General features: G+C 43.0%; 1 protein-coding gene and 1 long non-coding RNA gene across 2 annotated transcripts; one reads left to right on the top strand and one right to left on the bottom strand.

Annotated features, from left to right (window-relative positions):
- Nucleotides 1-2,984: 2,984 nt before the first annotated feature.
- Nucleotides 2,985-25,778, top strand: LOC135522403 (serine/threonine-protein kinase 40-like). The gene is made up of 11 exons (XM_064948613.1): nt 2,985-3,204; nt 7,206-7,332; nt 7,703-7,788; nt 8,681-8,824; nt 9,928-10,158; nt 10,804-10,856; nt 19,981-20,096; nt 22,087-22,231; nt 22,747-22,866; nt 23,106-23,190; nt 24,709-25,778. Exons 2-11 carry the CDS (start codon nt 7,215-7,217, stop codon nt 24,928-24,930), a joined length of 1,320 nt encoding a protein of 439 aa, XP_064804685.1. The 5' UTR covers nt 2,985-3,204; nt 7,206-7,214; the 3' UTR covers nt 24,931-25,778.
- Nucleotides 11,800-15,802, bottom strand: LOC135522404 (uncharacterized). Its single transcript, XR_010452680.1, has 3 exons — nt 15,524-15,802; nt 12,152-12,183; nt 11,800-12,048 (listed from the first exon to the last, which is right to left on the bottom strand). It is a non-coding gene; the product is annotated as an uncharacterized LOC135522404 (long non-coding RNA).
- Nucleotides 25,779-26,054: the final 276 nt, after the last annotated feature.

Here is a 26,054-nt window from a genome sequence, read left to right as displayed (position 1 = left end):
AGAGAGAAATTTCATAATACATAGATTGAAAAGTAAATAAATATGAAACTCTCATTAGCTTTGTTTAATTTATGTACAGTGTTCATTTATATTTAAAGGGACAATCTGCAGTTGATACATCCTGTGTTGGACTTATACATTCATTATATTTACCCATTGATTCTACATTTCTCCTGGCCCAATCCTGAGCTTTTTACCAATGCAGGTGGGGTGCCTGCTTTGTTTTTGTTTCAATTGTGGATTGGCCCTTTTATGATGATGCAATAGAGTGCTTCTCTACAGCTGATTGGGTGCTAACGGGGCTTCCGAGTAGCGCAGCGGTGTAAAGCTCTGCATCTCAGTGCTCGAGGCGTCACTACAGACACCCTGGCTCAAATCCCGGCTGTGTCATAACCGGCCGCTATTGGCGATGCACAATTGACCCAGGGTCGTCCGTGTTTGGCCGTCATTGTAAATAAGAATGAGTTAAATAAAGGTTACATTTGTTGTTGTTGTTGTATTAGAGGAGTCATGTCGCTAGAGGGAGCTGTTACTTTATAACTTTTTGCGTTTAGTCATGTATATACTGCTTGACTAGCAGTATGCGAGTGCAGAAAGTCATTTTTTTCAAGAGTTTTCGTTACCTTCAGAGTACAAACAGTTTGCCTTGAGGCAAAATCATGATTCAGCACATTCATTCAATCCCTCCATGTAATTTTCAAGGCAAGAGAGAGGATAATATTGCTCCTCATTTCTTGTCATCTAGTTTATTCTCGCCCACAATGTGACCTCCTTGCCCACACACTGCTGATACATTTAGTTTTTAATTTGTTTTGAATCGAGCAATACTGAAAAAGTTGTTCTCATTACAGGGGTGACAAGTCTACTCCCACTCCCTGGTTTGTGACTTTATCACTCATTTACCTTTGCATAAAGACACCCACATTGCCCATCTAAAGTCAGTCAACTCATAATACTGGCACCCAGAAACAAATCTGTCACGAAAGACTAGTCAACTCGTATCTATAAAAACATCACAGGATTATATGGAACATGGGATTAGCCATCATAACATATAAACCTAATATTGTCCAAAACAAACACTGTCCAAATCTCACCCATCCCAAATTTGGCCTCAACTCCCTCCTTGTCTGCACCTACAATTAAGATTGCAATAGAAACAGCACAATGCTGTACCTGCATGGGTTTGGGTTATTTGAGTGCCTCCACAAATCAAGTCAAAGAGAAACGGATAGTCTGGGCATGTCTCTGGAGAACCCTCTCCCTCAGTCAACTACTCACCCACACGCTCTCTCTTTCAATCACTCACTCACTCACTCACTCACTCACACACACACACACACACACACACACACACACACACACACACACACACACACACACACACACACACACACACACACACACACACACACACACACACACACACACACACACACACACACACACACACACACATACATACAGAGAGAGCGTCACAAGATTAGTGCATACCAAGCAGTCAAAACATGCTGAGACATGGCTGTGCTGAATGGACCTGAGGTTGGGGGATTCAGGTGAGGCCTTCCTAACAGTCTGCTGGGGAGAGAGAGAGACGTCAGACCAGCGCCTTACCCAAGGGCATGGTTTCTTTGGAAAACAAATTCACTGAAGCACTCCCTCTCCTCTGCTACTCATCTCCAGTTTGTTCCTGTGTTCTCAGTCTGATTGTTTTCTTAAACAAGGGTTAAATAATAAACAAACCAATAAAACGATACATTATATTCCTAAACCAATCATTCATTATGTTTCATGTTTTAATTAAAGCATGTAAAAAGAGAATGTGCAATATCCATGGATGCAAATGGCAGACTCTTACAAGGCTGGGTGACTTCCCACAGAATTAAATAGAACACTAGAATGTATGTCCCTCTCTACCTCTAAGCTCACCTAAGGTATGATTCACAGTTTCCTCATCAAAAGCTGTGGGCTGGACACTGTTCACCACACAGGCTGACAAGTATTTCATGTGGCCAGGGGCATACGCTGTGCTGAGTCAACACAGGAAGACTAGTGCAGCCCAAATCACTTTGTGCCCTTTATATCCCCCTGTACCTACCCACTGGATTGAAACTAGTAGGTGGGGGAGGGATTATTGTTCCAAAAGAGGGATACTAAATTTGGATCAGCATGGGAGGATCTGCTTGTAGAAGGATTCATTTTTTGGGGCCAAAGGAAATGTTAGCATAACAGGTCAGGGAGGAAAGGGAGCACATTTCAGACACATGGAACTATTCTTTTTTCAGAGTGGATCTACACCTATCATTTATGCTTCTAAGATTGCTAATCAATCAAATACATGTACTGTATGTATAATTGTGTAATACTCAAATTATCTCGAACAATATGTACGATACGTACGATAGGCATGGATCACAATGAAGGTGTAGATATGTTTGGGAGTTTAACCAAAAACATGCTAGCCATCTGAGTAGAGATGAGGATAATGAAAGGAGTAATACAGTTATTGTGGCCTATTCCATTCTCAAGGGACATTCCTCTCCCTTGCTAGATCCTTTCTCATGAATGGAGGAATTGTTAGCAATCAAGGATATAAGGTTAGAATTTCACTAAGGCACCAAGATATCACAGCATGTGAATGGAGTGTAATGCTGGACTTTTTTGTTGCCACTGATTAGTTATGAATGGATACAATAGTTGCCTCCTAGCTCACAATTTACTTTTTCATTTGTGTAAAACAAAGTTGTGAAACAATGTGTGCATTTTGAAACTATATCGAATTTGACACATAGTTGAACACTGAACCACTGCTCAACGTCAGGTCATTCCTAGTAATATTATCAAACACATTTCATCAGACGCTCAATCAATCAGCTGCATCTGCTAGACAACGCTACTAAATCAAATTATGTTTTTATTTTTATTGGCCGGGCAAGTCTGCCAGTCATGCAATTTGCGTCATTTCCGTTGTCAGGTGGCGCTGCTATGGAAAGATGCGATCAGAAAGCTGACGAATGGAAGCTCTTCCCGAGTGGTCACTTCGGTAATAGTGGCTAAAACAAACATTGCGGGATATCAACCCTCCATATACGGTCTCCTTTGGTTGGGGGCAAAAAACTGCGTATGCACCGAACAAATACTTTTAAAGAAATGTCCATGCTGTAGCATTACAACGCAGACTTTCCTCGGCGTTTTCAGCTCGAGGTAAGTTGTTAAAGGAAAAAAAGACCTGAGTGAGCGAGGTGGCGAACGAGCTTGCTCTAGCGGTAGTAACGTTAGTAGTAGCTAGCATGTACTTTGTTTAAATGGACTCCCCGTTCTGCACAATGTGTATTTTTTTAGCAGACAATGGATAAATTGAAAACCGAAAATATGAATTAACACGCATACATGCACATTTGTCATTGGGGTAGTTCCGATGTGTGAACGGTGTGCATTGTTGTAATTCAGGCTAGCTTTGGGTTGCTCGTGCCGAATGGAATTCAGCAGATTTAGCTAACGTTAGTTAGGCTACCTAACAGTTTCGCTGACGCCGAGTATCGTACATTATTTTGTAATTAACATAACCACTGTTCCCATGCACTGTATATGCGTTGTGTTTTACTCAGTTGTATACGTTTGAGAACTTATTTTGCTACAACATTGCGTTCGGGCGTGGGGCTCGTTTGTAAACGCTCGTAGGTTGTCGGTCAGTCGGTACTATAAATGGTACCTAGTTAGATTTTACTCATGTCATGATACAAGATCAGGATGACTCAATGGCTTGTGGGCAAATGGTGATTGTTGGCACTCGTGTCCGTTGTAGGAGTCAAAAGGGGGTCGTGTACACTACACTTGGGGGATTACATCCCTGCGATGCGTGCTCCTTTTCATTCGTTTCAAATGATCGCCTGATACAATGTTGCAACTGACACCCCCTTGCAACATCCTGTCGTTCCTATGTCTCTGGTTATTTTTTGGTGACCTTGTATGGCCAATTGCATTCAAAATGTAACAATAGGCAGCCAGCTGCAAGATGGTAGGTAACCATAAGAGCGCAGAAGGCAGTTGCGGTTTCATCCAGGTACATCAACATGCCCATTACGAGCCAGCTTGGTATATTTATCATGATGTCCAATATAGTTAAAGGGTGATTGACTTGTGCAACCTCAAGACAAGAAATCCTTTGTTCAACATCGACCACACGTGATTTGTATGAATCATCTCCTCTGACAACATTGTGATAGCTTGGACTATTATTTTTCAATCATTTATCAGGATATAGCCTAGGTTCCAGGTATGAACGTGTAAAAATGATATTTGGTTCTATTAGATTTATTTAGAGACAGCTCCTTTAGCTAGTGCTTTAGCTAATTATTTTGTTTTGCAACAGAGCACGGTGTGAAATGCTTGATTCATGCTGCTATAATAGGACGTGAGTGGATCTCCAGTCATCTATGGTGGCCGTGTGTGCTCTCTCTAGCTATTTAAAGAGCGCATGTTCAGCGTGGGAGATTCTCTCTGGTGCCTTGTGTCTGATATGATTCGGTAGGCTATGTTCCTACTCTCTCTCAGTACAGTCAGCATCAGATAAAACTGCATCTTAGCATGCCATTGCGCTGAAGTAATTCTTGCCAATGCATTGTGCTTTCCTCGGGTGGTTTGACCTTTTGGTTCTTGAACTATTGGTAGTTGGCTTACATTCATCAAATGCCAAACTAATCTGAAGTCATGTTGTGAGCTGCCCATTTCAGGCAAGCCTAAGGTGCATGCGTTACAGTAAGGTAATTGTTTTGTCAAATGGTTTTAGGGCAGTACAGTGCTCTTGTAGAAATGCACATCACAACCTGTCGGCTCTGATTCAGTTAATAATAGTTCTTGTTGGACAGTCATTTTAGCAGCATACCCTGTGTACCATTCCATCTTTGCAAATTGCAATGGCTAACATTTAGTTTAGCCGACTCGTGTAAATAAATGGTATGTTGATTGATAGAATATGCTGCTCTCCTACAGTTGCACATGTGACTGGGAGTCATGAAAAGCACTGTTCATAAGTCTCCCTAGGTGATTGATGACTGGTTGAGATGGTGAAAGACATGATTACGACACAGTCTGCTCTTTGGTATCTGAAAAAATCCTCATAGAAGTGAGAATTTGTGTAGGCCCACTTTGACTGCTGCAAACTGTCCTGTCCTCACTGGAGCCAAACTGTGGCCCATGGTGGAACAGTTTCAAAATGGAAAGATATCTTGTTTTCCGTGGCTTCGCTGTGTTGGCTAATGTGTGAGTATTTTGACTAGTGTTGCCAGTAATGCATTGAGTTTTTTGGGTGTGTGTCAGTTTCCAATGTCTACTCATGCAGGTAATTCAACTGAATTGTTATTGCCCTCTATGCTCCCACTTTTATCAGCCCGAATCTTCTCGCTCTGGAACATCTGTAGTCGGGTTGAACTTGTACTGGCATGTGTCCACTAAAGATCTACTGTCACCACAATCCTGTCTTTAGACACATTGACCTATCACCCTTGTGCTGCAGTTTCACTACAGAAAGTCGCACATTGTTTTCACTCTGAAACGATGCCTCTAGGACATGTCAGTTTGCACTCTTATTGGTGTCATTCCTCTGACATTTTAGCATTTTTGACAAAACCTACTCCATGATAACCCTGGGGTGACTGAACTGAGTGATTCACCCCAGTTGGTTCTGAGCATTACTTTCCTGTTATGGGAACCAGAGTGCGTTTTATCACTTAGGAACTCATTTTAGACAGGCAGCAAAAAAGCAAATACCTCTCAAAGATAGAATACCGTAGGTCCTATAGAGGTAGGTATGTTACTGTAAATAGATGTCACGATGTGTCACACACAGGTTCCCCTGGCATGTGCCTTCAGTTCCTTATCGGAAATGGTAGGGTTGGTATTTAACTTTCTGTCATGAAAAAAGCCATGAGCCCAACCTTTTATGGGAAACTGTCTTCTGAGAGGAAGTCTTATCCTTTTACTGTCAATGGTTATAACTCACCACATAGCCTAGGCCACAGATTTAGAGAACCGCAAACCAGTGCAGATTAAGTTTCAAGTTTTAATGTCACGTGCACTAGTATAGTGAAATGCCTTTCTTGCAAGCTCCAAACCAACAATGCAGTTATCAATGTAGTACTAAAAATGTCATAGAGAGAAGCTATATAGAGTCAGTTCCAATCAGGATATATCAGTAACAGAGTAGCAGCAGCATAAATGCTGAGTGCATGTGTGTGACGTCAGTATAAATATGTATGTTGGAGAGTCCTGTGAGTGTGTGTATAGAAAATAAATAAAAGGGTTAACCTAGTCAGTCCTCGTAGCCATTCTGTTCACTATTTAGCAGTCTTATGGCTTGGGTATAGAAGCTGTTCAGGATCCTGTTGGTGTCAGACTTGATGCACCGGTACCACTTGCTGTGTGGAAGCAGAGAGAACAATATATAGCTTGGGTGGCTGGAGTCTGACAATTTTCCGTGCCTTCCTTTCACACCGCCTGTGTGAAAGAGCTGCAGCAGGATTTTCAGAAAGTAATTGCAAAGGATAAAATGAAAAAGCATGTATGCGCAAAATAGCATTCAGCCTAGCCCTATTACATGTTTTGCCATCTTTAGCATTTCACCAGAACTCCACCCTTGCAGGATTTGATGTTGCAGAAATCCTACTGCGTTCTGCATCGTGGCATTTGTCATTCAATGTCAGTACATGGATGTTTTGTTTGCTTGTCACATTGTGAGGATTTAAAGCTGAGGTGCCATCTCTCTCACCAGAGACGACATCTGAATGAACCTATAATGGCTAGCCATTCACACTGTGTTAGTAAACTTGTGGGAGCGGTTTTGTAACGTGGTTGAGCGGGATTAAACCCTCCCCTCTCATACCACAAGACCGTCTGCTGCATTAGCCAAGTCAATAGAGAACTTCTGGAGAGACCCAGGTATAGTCATGCAGTTTCAGGGATGATTGAGAACTAATGTATTTTCTACTGTATGACACATTGACAGAATTTTGGTCAGAATCTTAGTGTTGGAATTATGCAACTCAAGATGTATTCTTTTCTAGTAGCCTGGAAGAACATCAAGACCGTATCAGTTTGAGTGTTTTGCTTCCCTATGGTTACATTTCTGTCCCAACACCACTTATTAATGTGCCTACCCTGATCTGATGTTATCTGATTAGCTTTTTGTCTCTGTGTTCTTCCTGCAGAGCTCCAGCATGTCTAAGCGGCGCTCATTGGAGAGGGGGGCCGGAGAGACCTCGGGCAGGGCCAGCAAGCTCCTCTGTCCTGGAATAGCTGGAAGCAACGCCAAGAGGGCAGGTCCCTTTGTCCTGGGTAAGAGATGGGGTTTTTGCAGGGGCAGAAAAGGGGAAAGGTTGGCCTCTTACAACTGTGTGCGCAAGGAAACTAGGAAAGAGGTGGGGGGGATTCAGTTAGCTTGAGGCAAGAATGTGAAGAATTTTTAACATTGGATAGATGGCTCAGAATCTATTAAGCAAAGTTGCTGTTTCTTCAATCTTTTCAGAAAATGTAAACTTAACTTTGTTAAACATTAGCATAGGTTCTCCTGCTGTCTGCTAGATGACGTGTAAAATAACGTTATGTTAGGGGGGGTTGAAGTTTGCATGCCTCCTAATGGTTTGCATTAGGACACACACACTCCTTGCCTTTTGGTCATGCAGCTGTTGCCACTTCTTCCTTACAGGGCCTCGTTTGGGGAACTCGCCCGTGCCAAGCATAGTGCAGTGTCTGGCCAGGAGGGATGGGACGGATGACTTCTACCAGCTAAAGGTGAGTGGACACACTCAGACGGTTTCTTTTGAATGATTTATTTTCACTGTTTGATGGAGATGAGTTAGTGTCTTCAAACAATAGCTAGTTAGCTACAGTGTCCCAATAGCCTTTTGAAACTTTGACCTTCCTAAACAGACATCTTTGTTAGTGTTCAGTTATTTCTTTACGGCCCTATTTGAGTGCAGCAGCCTGCTCGTGCTTGGGCGGAAGACAAACTGTAGAGGCAATTTGTTTATTGGGGCAATCCAATAATCTGTTTTACACACAAGGTGTTTTAGGAGGAGGAGTGAAAAAGTGGCCTGCCTCCTGAGTGTGTTGACCCTAGTATGTAGGGACGTGTTTTTGCGCTGGATAAAATGAAACCAGCATGAAAAAACATTTGTTTATTTTAGTAAATACTTTTTTATTTTTTTATTAAATAATGATTTTCTTAACTGCATTGTTGTTTAGGGGCTTGTAAGTAAGAGTTTCACTGTAAGGTGGAACAGCTGTTTTATTCGGCACATGTGACAAATAAAATTAGATTTGTTGTGCCAAATATGCAGGCCTGTTTTGTCCCCTCTGGCTCTCAACCCCCTCTTCCTAAGTTCTTTCCCAAGTTCTAGATCAGCTGCTGGGGTCAGCTGTTATGGTGCATCTTTAGGCATTGTTGTGGGGTGACGACTTCATGTGGTTCATTGTTCAGGGATTTCTCCCCAGTCCCAGAGCGTCTGTGCTCGTGACCTTGGGGTCAAATTCATTAGGGGACACAGTAGTAAGATGTTTTGCAATGGGAAACCAAAAACCAAGTGTTTCTTATTGGACAAATCTAGGTTGGCCTTCCCTGTTTGTCAGTTTTCTTCCTTTTAGTTCCTAATGAACACGACCTTGCTGCTGCTTTCTGTTGTAGATCCTGACTCTGGAGGAGCGGGGAGACTCGACCGGGGAGACCCAGGAGGAGAGGCAGGGGAAGATGCTGCTGCACACCGAGTACTCCCTCCTCTCGCTGCTCCATAACCAGGATGGAGTGGTGCACCACCATGGCCTGTTCCAGGTAAATAGCAAGGGTTTACTTGGTGCACCACAAACTTTCAGGTACATTGCTTGGCGCTGCAGCCAATTGTAATGTCTTTCAATGTTGAGAACTTCACAGACCTGTACTGAATTACTGTGATTGTACATTATTCTTTCTGATGAGAGACTTGCATAGTTTTCTACCAACGACCAAAAGACACCCCTTCAGGGAAAAACATTCTATTCACACCCCCTCCCTACCAACCGCACTGCACGATCCAAGTCCAGTGGAGCTTAGAGATACTTCTGTAGAGATATTGAAGCACCTTTTTTTTCTAGCATTCACTTTCCCAGCCATCCACTCTCACAGTGACTCAGCCCTCCCGCCCTTCCCATATCTTTATAACTTTGTTATTGTTCCATCTGTCACCTCTCTTTCACAACACTATTCCTCCTCGACACGCTCTTCCTAAAATAGCTACATTGAGCCGTGATTCATTCAAGGCTTCAACAACGGTATTGATTGGTTTATTATAGTTCCGCCTCCAAGCGGACCAGTTAATAATGATTTGTCTCAGAAAGCCTTTAGAGGCCCAGCCATCTAAATCTGGACAAACCAATACCATTGGGGACGGGGACAGTGGTTCACTCTGAGGTGAATAGAGAAGAATGACCTTTGTTTTTCATCTAAACCCCCCCCCCCCCCCAGACTGTGTTCTATTCACATTGGAGATGGGATGGTTGTACACATCACTGAGCCCTGTCATCTCCTCCACTGTTCTCTCTCTCTCTCATAGTTGATTGAAGCCAGAGTGGAATTTCACTCGGCAATGGAAGAGGTGATGGCTTATGACACATACGCTTTGGATGCCGTTCAATTGTCTGTCTTTTGTCAGAATCCATATTATTTCTTACATGCTTCTAAAGAGATGCCTCAGAGTTGTATTGTTCATGGCACACCGTAGCAACATGTTTTGCAATAGAAAACCAACGTTTTATTGGACAACATTTTATTCTGTTTCGTGGCTTTTTGTTTTGTGCTTACTGAACACTACCCATATCAACAGATTAACACGTACAGATAAAGGATAGTCTCCTCTCTAATCACCCTAACCAACCCGCTCTCTTCCCTGTCCACTTTAGGACCGGGCGTATGAGATTGTGGAGGACCCGGAGGCCAACAATGGCAAGGTGCGCCGACTGAAGAAGCGGATCTGCCTGGTGCTGGACTGCCTCTGTGCTCATGACTTCAGCGACAAGACTGCGGACCTCATCAACCTGCAGCACTACGTCATCAAGGAGAAGCGGCTGAGCGAGCGCGAGGCCATCGTCATCTTCTACGATGTGGTGCGCGTGGTGGAGGCCCTGCACAAGGTGAGACCGACCAACAAAACACGTACAGCACATTTGAGGGGATCAGTTTGAGGAAGATGAGAAGCAGAATCGCAAATCATGATCACAATGCGTATGCCTGATTATTTGGAATGTGAGGGGATTTGTAGATCAGTGATTCAACTCAGTCCGACTACAATGTAGCTGTTTTGAACTTTCCATCTGCTTCTTGACTAGGTTTCAGTCTGCTATGTACTTTGCAGATTTCCCAGACTTTTCATTATCTGATGGCCAGTTGTTTTGGAAGTTTAATGATTTGTAGATCAGATTATCTGGTCAATGCCTATTGCCTTCACAGGCTGACCTTCATGATCAAGTAATTGGTCACCGACTTGACTGTATAGTCATCGAGAGCCAAGATGACGCATAGCTTTGACAATTTGTTTTTGAAAGATGTATTATGTAAGTGTTTTCTTTACGGTCTCCAACTTAAGTTTTGGGCATGTTCAGACAAGTCAAAATGTTGTTACATTTTTGTTATGTAGCCCCTCTGAGTCATCATCCAAGCTAAACCGCTCCTATAGAGCAGTAATAGCAGTGACTTGAGTTGCTTTTGTACCAGTGCTTCATTCAACAGCAGTCTGATAGTGACATATCTGATCCATCTCTACCTCTTTCACCCTGCAGAAAAACATTGTGCACCGAGACCTGAAGCTTGGAAACATGGTGCTGAACAAACGGTAAGGACTCAGTCACACTTTCATATTTGGTTCAGCCTTGCGAGATGCCCCATCCAGTGTGTATCCAGTGTGCAACTGGCCTTCAACCCGAGCAGGGTCAAGTCCTCGCAGCTTCAATAAGAGCGAGATATCCCAGCCCCCCTTCACCCCTCTTTCTTTCTCTTGCTCTCTGCATTCCCCCCCCTCTCACGCATGAGTCAGTGACTCATTCCCTGTGGTCGGGTTTTGGAAGGCAGTGATGGGAACCTAGCGAGGAAAAAGAGGGTGCGAAGAACGTGCCCTCTTACTTTGTTCTCTCTGGAAGAGAGATTGGGGTGGAACCGCACATGGTTGGAACTCTGGCTTGAGTGCACATCAGGTCAGTGTTGTGCTGCCGGGATCTGATAGGCCCTGCAGAATGCAGCCAGCTCCTTATCCATAAAGCCCCCTTACCAAACACCCCCCAATGTTTTACATGGAATAAAACTACAGACTCTGGGATTCAAAATGGTACATCATACACTGTAATTGGAGAAATAAACGTATCCTTTTTAGGAGAAGGGCATTCAAACATTTTGCTGCGATTTTTCACGTACACCCCATTAATCCTTGGAAAACGTATATGTAGAAAAGGAATACTTTCACCGAATTGCCAAATGAATTCTCTGTACATTATCTCACCAAGTTTCCTGATTAGGCAAACATTAACAGTATTAAATTGCCTATTGTTGTAATTAAAAAAAACTTTTACATTGAACTACAGTGCTGCTTTGTTTTACACCCGTTAAGCCTTAAGACCCAACCAAGAATCCACGTCAACACGTGACTGAAAATATTTCAAGATTAAAATATTTTATTAACTTCCAAGTGCTAAAGGTAGTAGCCTAAAATTAGAGAACTTAACACAAGGGCTTAGGTAAAACAGTATCCAGGCTTTTATGAGATCGTTTGAGTGACTTTTTTTCCAAGTTATGTTATGAACAAACTGAACATATTTCTCTCTTGCTCTTTGGAGCAGGACATGTAATTGTCTATGGCCTTTTCCTTGCAAAAGTCCTTATCTTCTCAGTTTGTTTTGCCTGGTTGTGTCCAGTCCAGAGGATGCTTGCTCATCTCTGGGAGGAAGGACATCATTGTTACACAGCAGCGGAAACCTAGTTCCATCAGAGTGAAAGCTCCGTGGCCACAACACCAGGCTCCAGACAATTTTAAACTGTAAAGGAGAAAGGCAGACACAAATAGATGAGGCATTAAAACCTTTCATACCAGCAATAACATTCTTTGAACCACAAGCAATAAGTACAAAGAAAAAATACCTGAAGTGCTGCTTGTTCGTCTCCTTACACCGCTGAAAGACAAATTCCAGAACAATAGGTAAAAAAAACGAATTAATTCACCTCCTATAGCTTGTTATTGCCTGTTACTAAAATGCCCTGTACACACACAACCGGCTTCCAGCCAAACAATGACATTGCAAGACAATTAGCAGTAGGCTAGATGTATATGGTATTCCTCTTGCTTAAACAGACTTACCATGGTTACTCCATGGATTTTTTTTTTGTCTGACTGAAGTCGCCCTAAAAAACAATGCAATATTCTCTACAAGCCAGAATGTTGAATGAAATTATATTTACACTTTTACCGGTTGAATATGCTGTTGATAGGTGGAGATGGTGTATCCACAGGATAGTGACGTTTACCTGACTTTTTGCTGTGCCTGCAGTTTCTGTCACTTGCATTTTCAATCTCTTGACGCGATACACTATGTAAACAATAACCAAATGTAACCGGAATGTTGTCCTCTGACATGTTCCCTCACAATCAGCTAGATGTGTTTGGGGTTTGTTTCATGTGCGAATTGCATCAGTTTTGAAAATAACAACTGGAAATACAGACAGCGTACTAAATGTTGGGTTTATAACACTTCCCTGTGGATATTTTGCATCCAATTACCTCTGCCATAGGGACAACATCGGTGGACAACCGGTAAAGTAAGTTGAAATAAAGTTTGTTCATCATTCTAACTTTTTAATGTGACTGTTTGGGAATGCTGAGCCTACATGTTAGAGACGAGTAACTATTTCACTCTCAAATTCTAAACAAGGCTAGTATTAAGCTAGTTGAACATGTGTAGATAGCTAGTTATTTAGCCATTTAATGTGTCCCTGTCACTTAACTTGGGTTTGATTAGCTTGCTAGTCGATTAGCATTCGCACCACAGTAGCTATTTTCGGTAGCTAGCTAGTTAAACATAATAAACTGACACGCATATTATCGTCATGGCTTTGCACATCAGCAATCGACTAACTGCAGGATGCAACTGGCCATCTCAGCTAGCGAGCCGCCTATTACGTTACCTGTATGCAACTGTCTAGCTAGCTAACAATGTAAATTACTTTTTTTTATACAGTTGAGACAATAACTCTTGGTTTTAACTGTAAGCTCTTAACTGTTAGAATATGATTAATGACAGACACAAAAAAAATATCCTTCCCACTGTTTTAAAGCAGACTGCTTTTGCCACAGAAGAAAGAGCTGTGTCGAGACCAGCAGCTGTATTCAGAACCACTCTGTTATTTAAAGCTGTAGCTACACTTTGCATATCATTGATGAAAATGAGTTAATCCAAAGGAGTTTAGAAATATCTGCGGTAGCAGAGAGGACGTGACAGGGAAGCCTCCAGTGACAGAATTGCTCTTTCTTGGGAATGACCCACACCCTTTATCTCAACCAATCATGGCTAGGCAATATTCTGTATTTTCTCCAGGGCGAAACCGCTTCGTGATTTCACATTTTATATATATTTATAGGTTACGTACAAGTTTCTTATTAAGAAAGTTCACATTTTCAAAAAGGCATTTCTGCAACAACAAAAATGCATGTAGAAGAGAATTGTGCACTAGTGATCTGGGAACAAATCAATAGTTGCATATCGAAGACACATTTCAGTTGAACCCCCTTTCCATATCAAAATATTATTTTTGACGGTATTGTATCATTTTGACTTTCGCAATATTGTTTTCTTGCTAGTTTGCTGTATCTGCACCAAACGGAAGCATTTTTCCTTCATAGCTTGTTCTCCTTTTTGTGAATAGGGAGACTATTTGTTTTCAGCACTTATTTCCATGGCTGATCAGAACTTGTTTACTCATCCTCTCGCTTGTCCCTCTGTAGCAGATATGTTTGGAGCATTGAATCACAATAAAATCGCAGTATTGAATCGCAATACATATCGTATCGGCACCTAAATATCGTATTGTGAGGTCCCTGTCAAATCCCAGCCTTATTGTGCACCCAGAGCCTCTCAAAACCCTGCTGGAATTCTTTATTTTTGTTGTTGTATGTTTTTAAAGACACGGGTTTCTTTTTTCTTTTTACAGTGAATGTGTTTTTAGCTGTTACCTTGAGCCCATGAAATGTAGGAGTATGCTAGTGACTGTTTTGTAACTGATCAACAGAGTGCAGGCTTTTTCAATACCTCCTCTTGGCTCCATGTGCTCATAGTATGTCTATGTGTAGACTATTAAACAATTGAGAATGTGGCATATTCATGGGTCTGAATGGGTTTCATTCATGCATATACATTCATATCTAAATACTAGTGCCCATACATCACCTAAAATCATATTAGCCACTGCTAGGAAGTGTTTACTACCTCAATTCCTTCTCTTTCTCTCTCCCCCCATTACACACGAACATACTGTGCAGCAGTGCATCCCAATCCGGGTCAATTTAAGGCTTGATGATTCGTTGAATTAAGCCAAAACAAAAGTGGTCAACCCTTTGGATCCTCAGGACCAGGACTGGGAAACACTGCTGTACAACACTGGGAACTGAGCCAGCCTGTGCCCGTAATGGTGGGCGCTGCAAAAAAATCAAAGTGCAATTTTTGTACCATATATTGCTATTTTATTTGAGCTGTATAGATCAAAACACTTGGTTCTGCTGTTGGCATCACACAATTTAGAATGACCATTCTATTTATGTGGTTGGAATACAGTGGGCACTTGGAATGCAGTTTTGTTTGGTATGACAACTAATGGGAAAAGGGGAGGAGTTGGTATGACAGTAGGAACCAGAGTGTTGTTCAGGGTTTTTCGTTTGGGACCCTAATTAAGATTTCAATAGGTACATTCACATAGAATATTACATCTTTTCCTCTCTGATTTTAAGAACAAGCTGTTGTACAACCAATGCTGATCTACTCCCACTGGTACCAAGATGTATTAGAGCAAAAGTTTGCTAGCAAGATTTGGAGTTAGCTAAATTCAGCAGCTTGGTAAGACCAACAAACTAGTGTTTTGCAGAGAGCAAGTTACACAAATGATTAATAGAAAATGTGGATTTTTATATAAGTGAATAGCTACATCGTTCATGTTTGCACAAATCTGTTGAGAGCTTTCTGTTCAGTCAATGCATGCATAGATTGGTTGGTTGTTTAGCAACAAAATAAAGGCGTGCGCAACTATGGAGGGGGGAATAGAAGAGGTTGGCTTAGGAAAAACAACATGTAAGCTATATTTAATCTGTTTATTAACATTTGCACCATGAGCAATTGTCTCTCAAATACATTGTTAGTTATTGGTTAGCTAGCTAGTGATTATTTTTACCATATTAGCATTAACATGAAATCCGTCAACACCTCCAAAACAAGACATTGTATCAATAAGATGAAACAAGCCACTTACGATTCCCCACATGACCGTTTCTTATTCTTTCTAGCAATCTGGCCATCCAGAATTTCAACAACACGCTGACTTCTGCACTCTGGAGGCGTGCACATAATTTTCGTGACATTGTCAGCTAACCCATCTATAGTGACTCTAGAACGATATATCGCAGCTTCTTGTGACGTGGATGTTAAATATCGCAATTTTATATTAATCGTGCATCCCTAGTGAGCACCATTCGGCAGCCGTAGTGGTGATGAAACAAAGTGTTTTGTTCTGGCTGGTGGGGCTGCTGAACGTAGCAGACGAGTGGAACACTGTCCCAGCTGGAGACAAAAGGAGAGGCCTGCCAAAGGCCCTCCATAGCTCAGGGCTGACTCACCATGGACACACACGTCTTTCACTCACACACACACACACCCAGCCCTCTATTTACTTTCCCTCCTGTCTGTCAGAAGTCTTTTTTTTTTCTCACACACTGCTCGTTACTCCTTTCTCTGTTTTTCATGATTCCTTTCTTCCATTCCTTGTCATTGTTTTCCTTTTTTGTCTTTCGCCTTTGCTCTACGTGTTTCACATGTCCTCGCTGAGTGTGCATGCTTACAGTATGGGGGCTGGATGGATAGAGATGTATGGAGGAAGGCCTCACCCAGATTTGGGATGTACAACAAACCATTTTACACCAGACACTTGTACATGTGTGAAACAGGACAAATGTAAGCACCCCCTATTTGATCTTGGATCACTGTGCACTTTTACCACCCTGTGAAGTTCACAACTTATTTCAGCTTTTGCCTAATAAACTCCATGCTTTCCCCAGTCCTAGTGGTAGGACGACACAACATAGCCTATCATCGTGTGAATCCAAGTTTACATCGATATGATTGCTATCATATAAATATTTGTGTGTAAAAGCTGCCATTTCTCGCATAATTAATTTTAGACACAAAAAAGAACCAACCTTGTCGAACAAACAAATTGCATGCCAACATTTAATGTACCTGCATTTCCTGTTTCCATCAGGAAATGCAATTCAGGTCATTTATCTGCTTGAAATGGATGGAATGAGGCTGTTATTGCATCTTGCCAGCAAGTTGTTTTAAATAGCTGGTGTTTTGTGGGCTAGTAATTTTTAAATTAACTGTTACATTGCGGGTGTACTTTAGGCTTGTAAGATGTTTGTTTGATTGCAAACTAGAATTTAGAGGCTGCACTTGTCAGGTCATCCCTCTCTCTCTCGCCCGTCTCTGCACAGTCTTTAGACTGAGTTGCGAATAATGTTTGTTTGTCAGCATGCATTCAGTCAGCTGACACTTGACAGTGACATCGACATCTCTGTATATATTCCCACTGTGCTGAAGATCAGTTTACACCTGTACAATCTTCTTCCCTCCACCAACTTCTCCCCGTCCTGCAAAGCTCAGTGTGCTGTATCATTGTCAGGAGTTTGCTTATGCTGGAAATAAACTTCGCAAAAGGGTTTGGTAAAAAAGGGTTTTTAAAAGGGTTTGGTTGATGGTGCCGGGTTCACAAATAAGTAAAAAAGCAACAATACAAAAATAGGAACATCTTTTAGTAGATTTTCGAAGTCTATCTGTGTTTAAAACTGGAAAGCGAAGTTGACTCTTTTATCATGTAAATTGTGTTTGATGGGACAAAAGTCATGCACAGGTAAATCGCCAAAATGTTTGCCAGAAGTCCTTGACCTCACCAAAATGTTCTGTTTTTCTGAAAATTAAATCTGAAATATGGCTTCAATTGAGGGACACTGCTGCTGAGCTTCATGTGGAGCCAGTGGATGCCATATTCAACCCCTTTCCCATCAGTCAAGTTATTTTGGGCAGGATGGGGGGAGTCACTGGGGATGTGGAGGTTTCTGGTTTCCTGTCTCCTGGGATCACATGACCAGAAAGTGGAGACGGTGTGGTTCTTTTGGTCCCTCCAGTCCTAAGGGTCCCTCTCACGAGGCAAACACGCTATCTCATTCATGGAGAGGATACAGAGTAAAATAGCAACCGCAGTTGTGTGATGCATGCAGGCAAAGAAAGGCCCCCTTCATAAAGTAGCTTTTTATCGAGAGCCCTTCAAGCGTCACCTGCTGTCATTGTGAATTCATTATAGACGGCTCATTTTCACAAATCATTTTGAACAGCCTCAGATGGTAGACTGTAGACAGGTTTCCTCTTCAAATTTTTTTTTACAATGTGGCATTTTCTTCACCGCAATTAACCTTAGCCCAAATGTGGCCTTCTGTCTGTGTGAGTAGAATGTGAACTGCATACAGTGTGCAAGTGAGAGAGAATAGGGGAAGCTGCATTGACCTCGGTCCTTGGAGAAAGGGGATGTGGGTGAGACTGATCTTGAGTAGACCATGGTGCTAAATTGCAGTTGTGATTGTGTAGCCTGTGCATGCTTGCGTGTGTGGGTGGACTTAACCCTGTGTGTGCACTTTTCCTTATGTGCTTTGCATACACATTCGTCAACCCAATGGCATGCAGGATTAGTCATCGAGATAATTATCCCAAACCACAGGTTGACTCACATGTTTGTCAGTGTAGCCTTTTTTAAATTTCCTCTTTCTCTCCATGTTCTGGTAAGGACAGAGATACTGTATGAAGGCCTACCATTAAACCCTGCATGCCCCCCCCCCCCACACACACACACACACACACAAACAGTTTATCTACGATGACTCATGCAAACATCTGATAGGCCTATGATGTTTCCACAGAAACCAATATGATGTCCCTAGCAACAGTGCTTGAGCGCCAGACTGTCTGGAGTTTACCCTAGCAACGGTGCTTGAGCGTCAGACTGTCTGGAGTTATCACTGTCCTCCTGGTTTGGAGTTGTCCCTTCAACTGGTGGTGGTGATCGTATTGTCTTGTTTCTTTTAAACTTCCTTAGGTTTCTTTTAAGATGATGCAACAGAGTCCATAATGCTATGGTCAGATAACTGTGATGGTCAAATTAAGCAGTGAGTGAACTATGCCTCCCACGTCAGCCAGCATCTGTTTAATTATTTCATGAAGCACCCTTTGTCTCCCAGGCCAACCGAACACTTATTTTTTTTGTGTGTGATGAGGCAAACCTTAACAATCAGGAACTGAACTGACGTGGAGTTTCCTGGGTCATATTAGGGCAGTGGTTCCCAAACTTGTTATAGTCATCTACCCCTTCAAACATTCAACCTCCAGCTGCGTACACCCTCTAGCACCAGGGTCAACGCACTCTCAAATGTTGTTTTTTGCTGTCATTGTACGCCGGCCACACACACACTATACAATACATTTATTTAACATAATGAGTGAGTTTTTGTCACAACCCGGCTCGTGGGAAGTGACACAGATCTTTATAGGACCAGGGCACAAATAATAATATCATTTTGCTTTTTATTTAGCCATCTTGCATATAAAACCTTATTTGTTCATCAAATTGTGAATGACTCGCCACAGGTTAATGAGAAGGGTGTGCTTGAAAGGATGCACATAACTGCAATATTGGGTTTTTGGAGAGAGTCTGTCTTAAATAATTTTCCACAGTCTGTGCCTGTATTTAGTTTCCATGGTAGTGAGGGCTGAGAATCCAATCCAAACTCCCAGGGCTTATTTTTCAAATGGTTATGTTTCTAAATGTCTGCGCACGAGTGAATGTTTTGTGTTTGAGAGTACTTCTGCGTATACTGTACAGTCACACTGTGGCTGAGGAAGGGCACTACTCCCAATATAAGTGAACCCCAAATCAATGTAGTTCTCATCATATTTGTGCCTCTAATGGTCCAACATCCCTGTCTGTTCGGTAGAGGAATTGATGCAGCTCGGCTACATCAGATGGGCAACTGTTGGTGTCCATGCCAGCTGGGCTAACAACAAATTTAGAATTACTGATACTAGCATTGGATGTGCTCATGGAAGCAGAACCACTTGTCGTCGATAGGTGTAATACTGCTTGTAGTAGCAGTACTACAATTAGAGCTGGTGGTACGTGTCTATGGACGCGGGTCTTAAATCTTTTTTATATATATATATTTTTTTTACCATTTTATAAATTTTCGTGCAAATGGAATGAACAGCAGCTACGTTTGACTACATACGGACTGTTAGTGGAATTCCCGCGAGAGAGTGACGGTTTAATGTGAACTGGATGTTAATTATTTGACTAGGCTACATGTATTTGACATTGTTATTTCGCTAGATGGTTTTATTTTGGACAGTGAAAAGAGGCTACTCAGGCTGTTTAAATGTTTAAATGGACTGTTTGAAAATGTGAAGAGAATTTTATTTTTGTTTATACCAAAATATAAAATGTGAATCACATTTTTATTTGGCGTGCTCTTGACGGCATTGCGGGTACTTGTACACCTGTTTGGAAATACCTGCATTAGGGCATACTGTGCGGCATTTTGGTCTTTCGCTCAGTTTCATTCATTTACTGAATATGACCCTGCTGTGTGTGTTGGTGTGTCTGTACCCTAGAACTCATCGGATTACCGTCACCAACTTCTGCCTGGGCAAGCACCTGGTGAGTGAGGACGACCTGCTGAAGGACCAGCGAGGAAGTCCAGCCTACATCAGTCCTGACGTACTGAGTGGTGAGAGGACACACACACACACACACACACACACACACACACACACACACACACACACACACACACACACACACACACACACACACACACAGATGGCATGTGAAGGGGAAAGGAGAAGGAAGTCCTCTATAAGTCTGTCACGAATGCTACTGACTGATGCCAAACACAATCGCAACAGTTCAATTGAAACTTCCATATCTCCATGCTTACTTTATGTAACAAGAGGATGCAAATCATGTAGGCCTATTGATTTCCAAGTGTAATTCACATGTTATTTTTGTAATGTGGTTTGACTGATAAACTCCTGTTATTTATTTTACTGTTCTGTTGAAAATAAGGGTCAGTCTAGTTTAATCTGGGTCGAGCTGGGAATCTGCGAGTCAGTCAGGAGGCTTGCGTAATGTTTGGCAGTCCACTGTTGGTTTTTCCGGTTATTAGGCAACGCCGCCTATTTTGCAAATTTGGAACATTTAGTGCAGGCTGACAGTGGCTAAAAGTATCTCAAGGCTCTTTTTTTTTTTCATTTATTGACTTGATCATCTGTTGCATGATCTTCTCTCGTGATAAGCCATTTATTATGGTATGTGTTGTTGATTTGTTTGGTTTTATTGCAAACATGTTACTGTGTTTTGCTGTTAGTTTAATCGCTTGCTGCAGAGACGGCACACAATATTCCATCACTCGGTAGTTTGTGCAGGAACGTCATGCATACACTGGGGTTCTAACCATTTGAAAAGTTATTCTCAGCCCTTCGGTCTAGACACAATTGGCGGGAAATGTGTGAAAAGAGCAGATTTGTCTGGTGTTTGCTTCCCCTCTCCATTAAAACACACAACCTAGGCATATATGAGCGGAACATTGACAAGTTCAAAACAGAACAATGAAACTGACCTCTAGTGAGTCACACTGATGACTCACCGAGAGGGGAAACTACTCCAAAGCCCTCCCCCCTGTGTGTGTCAACTGCATTACCTTTATTGCCCCATGAGCGGAGGGAGGGAAGCAACTGCCGCCTCTTCTTTATAACAACACTTGCCTCTGCTCTTAAAGCAGAGCACCATGCTCATTGCTCCTCCCTTACCATCACTGGCTTCTGACTCATCATGCTTTTACTGTTTCATAGGTTTAAGCATAATGGCGGTACGGTTTTGCCAGATGTGGTTGGGAATTTTGGAAAGATAAGCCTAGACCTGCAGTTAGAGTGGTAGTCACATTGTCTTCGGTTTGTGTTCCATTGGTTAATCATTCGTGAGATATTTTGGGTATTACGTATGGTTTTAGAGGAGGACAGTGGGTTGAGGAGTAACAACAAACCATGTTTGTGGTTGAATTAAGATTTGAGTGTGATTGTACTGGTGCATGTATGTACATGTATGTACATGCACCCTACTGTTACATCATATGTAAGCCTATATGCAAAACATGTTTTTAAGGAAGCGTCATTTTCTCAGTTGCAAAACGTCAAACATTTACCAGGTTTCCATCCAAACTTTTTATGTGAGAACATTTGACACTTTGTGTCTGACAACAGGCCTGATGGAAACGGTAAACTTTCCAATTGTTGACAAAACAAAAAATACAATTTAAAAAAAAAAAATTGTCAGGAAAATTATGTGAAACGCTGTTTGAAATGCTTTTATGCTCATTAATATAATAACATATTGATAACTTGGTCCCAAGACGTTGTTTGGTCCCACTGACTTCCAACAATGACTGCACGCAAAAGCATGCAGTTTATTAGGCTACAGATGAAATAAATTATTAACTTCACAGGATGGTGAAAGTGCATAATGTGCTTGATGCTCCTTTCCAATAAATATCAAGGGTCTTATTCTCGCATCAATATTGACGATGCTTGGCTGCCGTTTGACAAATAAAAACTTGCGCAATTTTTGTTGTTCAGAACAGTAATCTCATGTAGGCTGTCGCCAATTGAAAAGAGACCGAGCTTGTGAAACAATTTAAATGAATCCAACGTCTTCCTTTGCAGGCCGGCCATATCACGGAAAGCCCAGTGACATGTGGGCCCTTGGAGTGGTGCTGTTCACCATGCTCTACGGCCAGTTCCCCTTCTACGACAGCATACCTCAGGAGCTATTCCGCAAGATCAAGGCTGCAGAGTACTCCATCCCAGAGTAGGTCAACATACAACCCCTCCCCGCCCACCAATAAAATACCACATCCCATTCAAAACCACACAAGCATTATTGTTCCATGCACCCCCATACAGTGTTGTGTGCTACATGTCATACGACACCTTCCATTCCATACAGCGCCACACAGGCATTGCTCAAGGCCCTTTTTATACTGCGTTGGTGTGAATTGGAAGACTCTACAATGATGCTAATGACAGTTGGTCTACTCAAGGACTTTGGAAGACTTGCGTAAAAGTTCTGAACTTATAGTAATATATGCCATTTAGCAGATGCTTTTATCCAAAGTGACATTTTATGTACAGTTGGTCCTGGGAAATCGAACCCACTATCCTGGCGTTGCAAATGCTACGCTATACCAACTGAGCTACAGAGGACCATGCTTTTGTTGGTTCCTCCTATGTATTATTCAACAGTTTCTCATTCTGGTACTGAAGGCCATAAATATAACCCTTCCCCCTTTCTCCCTCTCTCTTTCTTCCTTTTTCTCCCCTCAGGGACGGGCGTGTGTCGGAGAACACTGTGGGTCTTATACGGAAGCTGCTGGTGCTGGACCCCCAGCAGAGGCTGACCGCTGCCGAGGTCCTGGAGTCTCTAAGTGGCATTATTGCCTCATGGTGAGTCACGCCCTCCTGGTGGACAGGGAGAGAACTGTAAATATTGCCAGTAGTGGTTTGTGGTTGAAAAAGTGCTTAACAATATACTCATCTGGTGTGAGAATACCATCTATAATGACATCAAGATGTTTAACTTGGTGCAACATAGCGTAATAGGTTAATTTAAACGCTGCACAATAGAATCACCAGTCAACCCTTGCTGTGTCGATAAACTGTCTTTTTGTGTGTGTGCTTTGTAGGCAGTCGGTATCCTCTTTGACCGGTCCTCTTCAGGTTGTACCGGACATCGATGACCAGGTCAGCCACCCAGAGCATCTCCAGGAGGTGAGATCCCTGTGGTCAACAACCCCCTGACCCTCCTTCAGCCTTTATCATTAGTGCATGGCTAATCCTCAGAACTTCAGCTCATCCATAGCCTTCTGGGGAACAGAGCCAAATGCTCCTCCCTTACTGACTGGTGCCTTGGTGTTTGTTCTCACAGTGCCACCATGAGGCAAGCACTTTCATTACATTTGAATCCAGTCTTTTTAAATCTAAAGGTGTTGTAAGAAATAAAGTGTGTACAAGTGTGGCTTGACAAACATTCTCAGTCATAAAGCTGTATTTTCAAATCACAATCAAATTGTATTTGTCACATGTGCCGAATACAGCAGGTGTAGACCTTACAGTGAAATGCTTACAAGCCCTAATTAACAATGCAGACTTTTCTTAATAGTAATAAATAAAAGTAACAAATAATTAAAAGGGCAGTTGTAAAATAACAATAGCGAGGCTATATACAGTTGGCACCGGTGCAGAGTCAATGTGAGGGGACACCGGTTAGTTGAAGTACTATGTACATGTAGGTAGAGTTAAAGTGACTATGCATAGATAACAAGAGTAGCAGCAGTGTAAAAGTGTAATAGTCCAGGTATCAATTTTATTAGATGTTCTAATAAATAAGTCTTATGGCTTGGTGGTAGATGATGTTTAGAAGCCTCTTGGACCTCGACTTGGTGCTCCGGTACTGCTTGCCTTGCGGTAGCAGAGAGAACAGTCTATGACTAGGGTGGCTGGAGTCTTTGACAATTTAAGGCCTTCCTCTGACACCGCCTGGTATAGAGGTCCTGGATGGCAGGAAGATTGACGTACTGGGCCGTATGCACAACCCTCTGTAGTGCCTTGCGGTCGGAGGTCGAGGATTTGCCATGCCAGGCACTGATACAACCAGTCAGGATGCTCTCGATGGTGCAGCTGTAGAACCTTTTGAGGATTTGAGGAACCGTGCCAAATCGAAGGGGCATAGGTTTTGTTGTGCCCTCTTCACGACTGTATTGGTGTGCTGGGGCCATGTTAGTTTGTTGGTGACATGGACACCAAGGAACTGGAAGTTCTCTACCTGCTCCACTACAGCCCCGTCGATGAGAATGGTGGCGTAAGTTAATCAGCTCTGTTTTGAGGATGCTGATCTCTTGATCATTAACCAGGCTCTCTAACTTGTTTTTATTGGGTAACAGTATCTCTGTGTAACAGCAGGGTCGTGTTCAGTGGGCACCAAACAGAAGACAACTAACAAACTGGGAAGGGACTACCTGTACTTGGTAGACCTGGTCCAACCTGTTGGAAAATGTCTTAAGACATTTTCCATGTCCTCTAATGCAGGGGTTTTCAAACCTCTCCTCAGGGACACCCATCCATTCCATGTGTTTTAGCTATACCAGATCTAGTACACCTGATTTAAACTAATCAATAACAAAATTGTAAAATGTCTGTGGGTCACTGAAAAGAGTTTTGAAAACCACTGCCCTGATGAACACGACCCAGTGTGTAACTAACTAATAAGTATTTGTCTCTCTATCCCAGGCGAAAATGACGGAGGAGTCGTCACAGTACGAGTTTGAGAACTACATGCGCCAGCAGCTGTTGTTGGCCGAGGAGAAGAACACTATTCACGAGGCCAAGGCCAGTTTCCTCGCCAAGCGCCAGTTCAGCGCCATCCCGCCCGTGCGGCGCCTAGGCCACGATGCCACACCCGTCAGCCCTCTGGACGCAGCCATACTGGCCCAGCGCTTCCTCCGGAAGTAGCCCCCTCACCCATCACCTTGTGGGGTGGGGGAGAAGGGTTGGGTTGGGAAGGTACCCTGAAACTAGTACCTATGGGAGCTTAGCCCGACCCTCCCTTGTGTAGAGGGATCCCTAGCTGTGGAGAGTTAGATAGGTGGAGTGGGAACAGAAGGGGGGGGGGGGGGGCAGAACTGATCACTCACCTGACAACCTCATAGTTTTCACACTTCAAGTCTGGGTGTTGGTGATGTGCACAGGAATGACATGGCTGGAGAATCTGAAGATCTCAACCAAAGGCTCCCACTGAACCCACCCCTCAGCCAGCCAGCTATGGGCACATATGGACTCAGCCAGCCAGCCAGCTATGGGCACATATGGACTCAGCCAGCCAGCTAGCTATGGGCACATATGGGCTCAGCCAGCCAGCTAGCTATGGGCACATATGGACTCAGCCAGCCAGCTAGCTATGGGCACATATGGACTCAGCCAGCCAGCTAGCTATGGGCACATATGGACTCAGCCAGCCAGCTAGCTATGGGCACATATGGACTCAGCCAGCCAGCTAGCTATGGGCACATATGGACTCAGCCAGCCAGCTAGCTATGGGCACATATGGACTCAGCCAGCCAGCTAGCTATGGGCACATATGGACTCAGCCAGCCAGCTAGCTATGGGCACATATGGACTCAGCCAGCCAGCTAGCTATGGGCACATATGGACTCAGCCAGCCAGCTAGCTATGGGCACATATGGACTCAGCCAGCCAGCTAGCTATGGGCACATATGGACTCAGCCAGCCAGCTAGCTATGGGCACATATGGACTCAGCCAGCCAGCCAGCTATGGGCACATATGGACTCAGCCAGCCAGCCAGCTAGGCGGATACCAGACACGCATGTGTGTGTTTGGACATGGAAATGCCCCCCCCAATTTGTTTCTCTCTGCTTAGACCTGGCCATCGCCCTCCTACCTACCCCCATTTATTCTTGAAAACCCTGAGCAATACAGGGCCAGAAGAACCATGTAGCAGCCTTCCTCTAACCTCCCTCTCCTCAACTCTCCAAACTAAGATCACTTGATCATGGATGTAATTCTTTAGTTTCCTCATAACCAAAATTATCTGGACTAGTCCCGTCTCTAAACTGAA

This window comes from Oncorhynchus masou, chromosome 30 (genome assembly GCF_036934945.1).
Source record: "Oncorhynchus masou masou isolate Uvic2021 chromosome 30, UVic_Omas_1.1, whole genome shotgun sequence".
In the NCBI taxonomy this organism is placed as follows: Eukaryota; Metazoa; Chordata; class Actinopteri; order Salmoniformes; family Salmonidae; genus Oncorhynchus; species Oncorhynchus masou.
The sequence above is the reverse complement of the archived record's forward strand: the minus strand, read 5'-3'. Positions and strand labels throughout refer to the sequence as shown.

What these genes read in the sequence shown, in the direction of transcription:
- LOC135522403 (XM_064948613.1), top strand. Translation starts at nt 7,215, where the DNA reads ATGTCTAAGCGGCGCTCATTGGAGAGGGGGGCCGGAGAGACCTCGGGC. An exon ending in CAGTCCTGACGTACTGAGTG is followed by an intron (nt 20,097 to 22,086) that starts GTGAGAGGACAC and finishes CTTCCTTTGCAG; the next exon opens with GCCGGCCATATCACGGAAAG. An exon ending in ACCCAGAGCATCTCCAGGAG is followed by an intron (nt 23,191 to 24,708) that starts GTGAGATCCCTG and finishes TCTCTATCCCAG; the next exon opens with GCGAAAATGACGGAGGAGTC.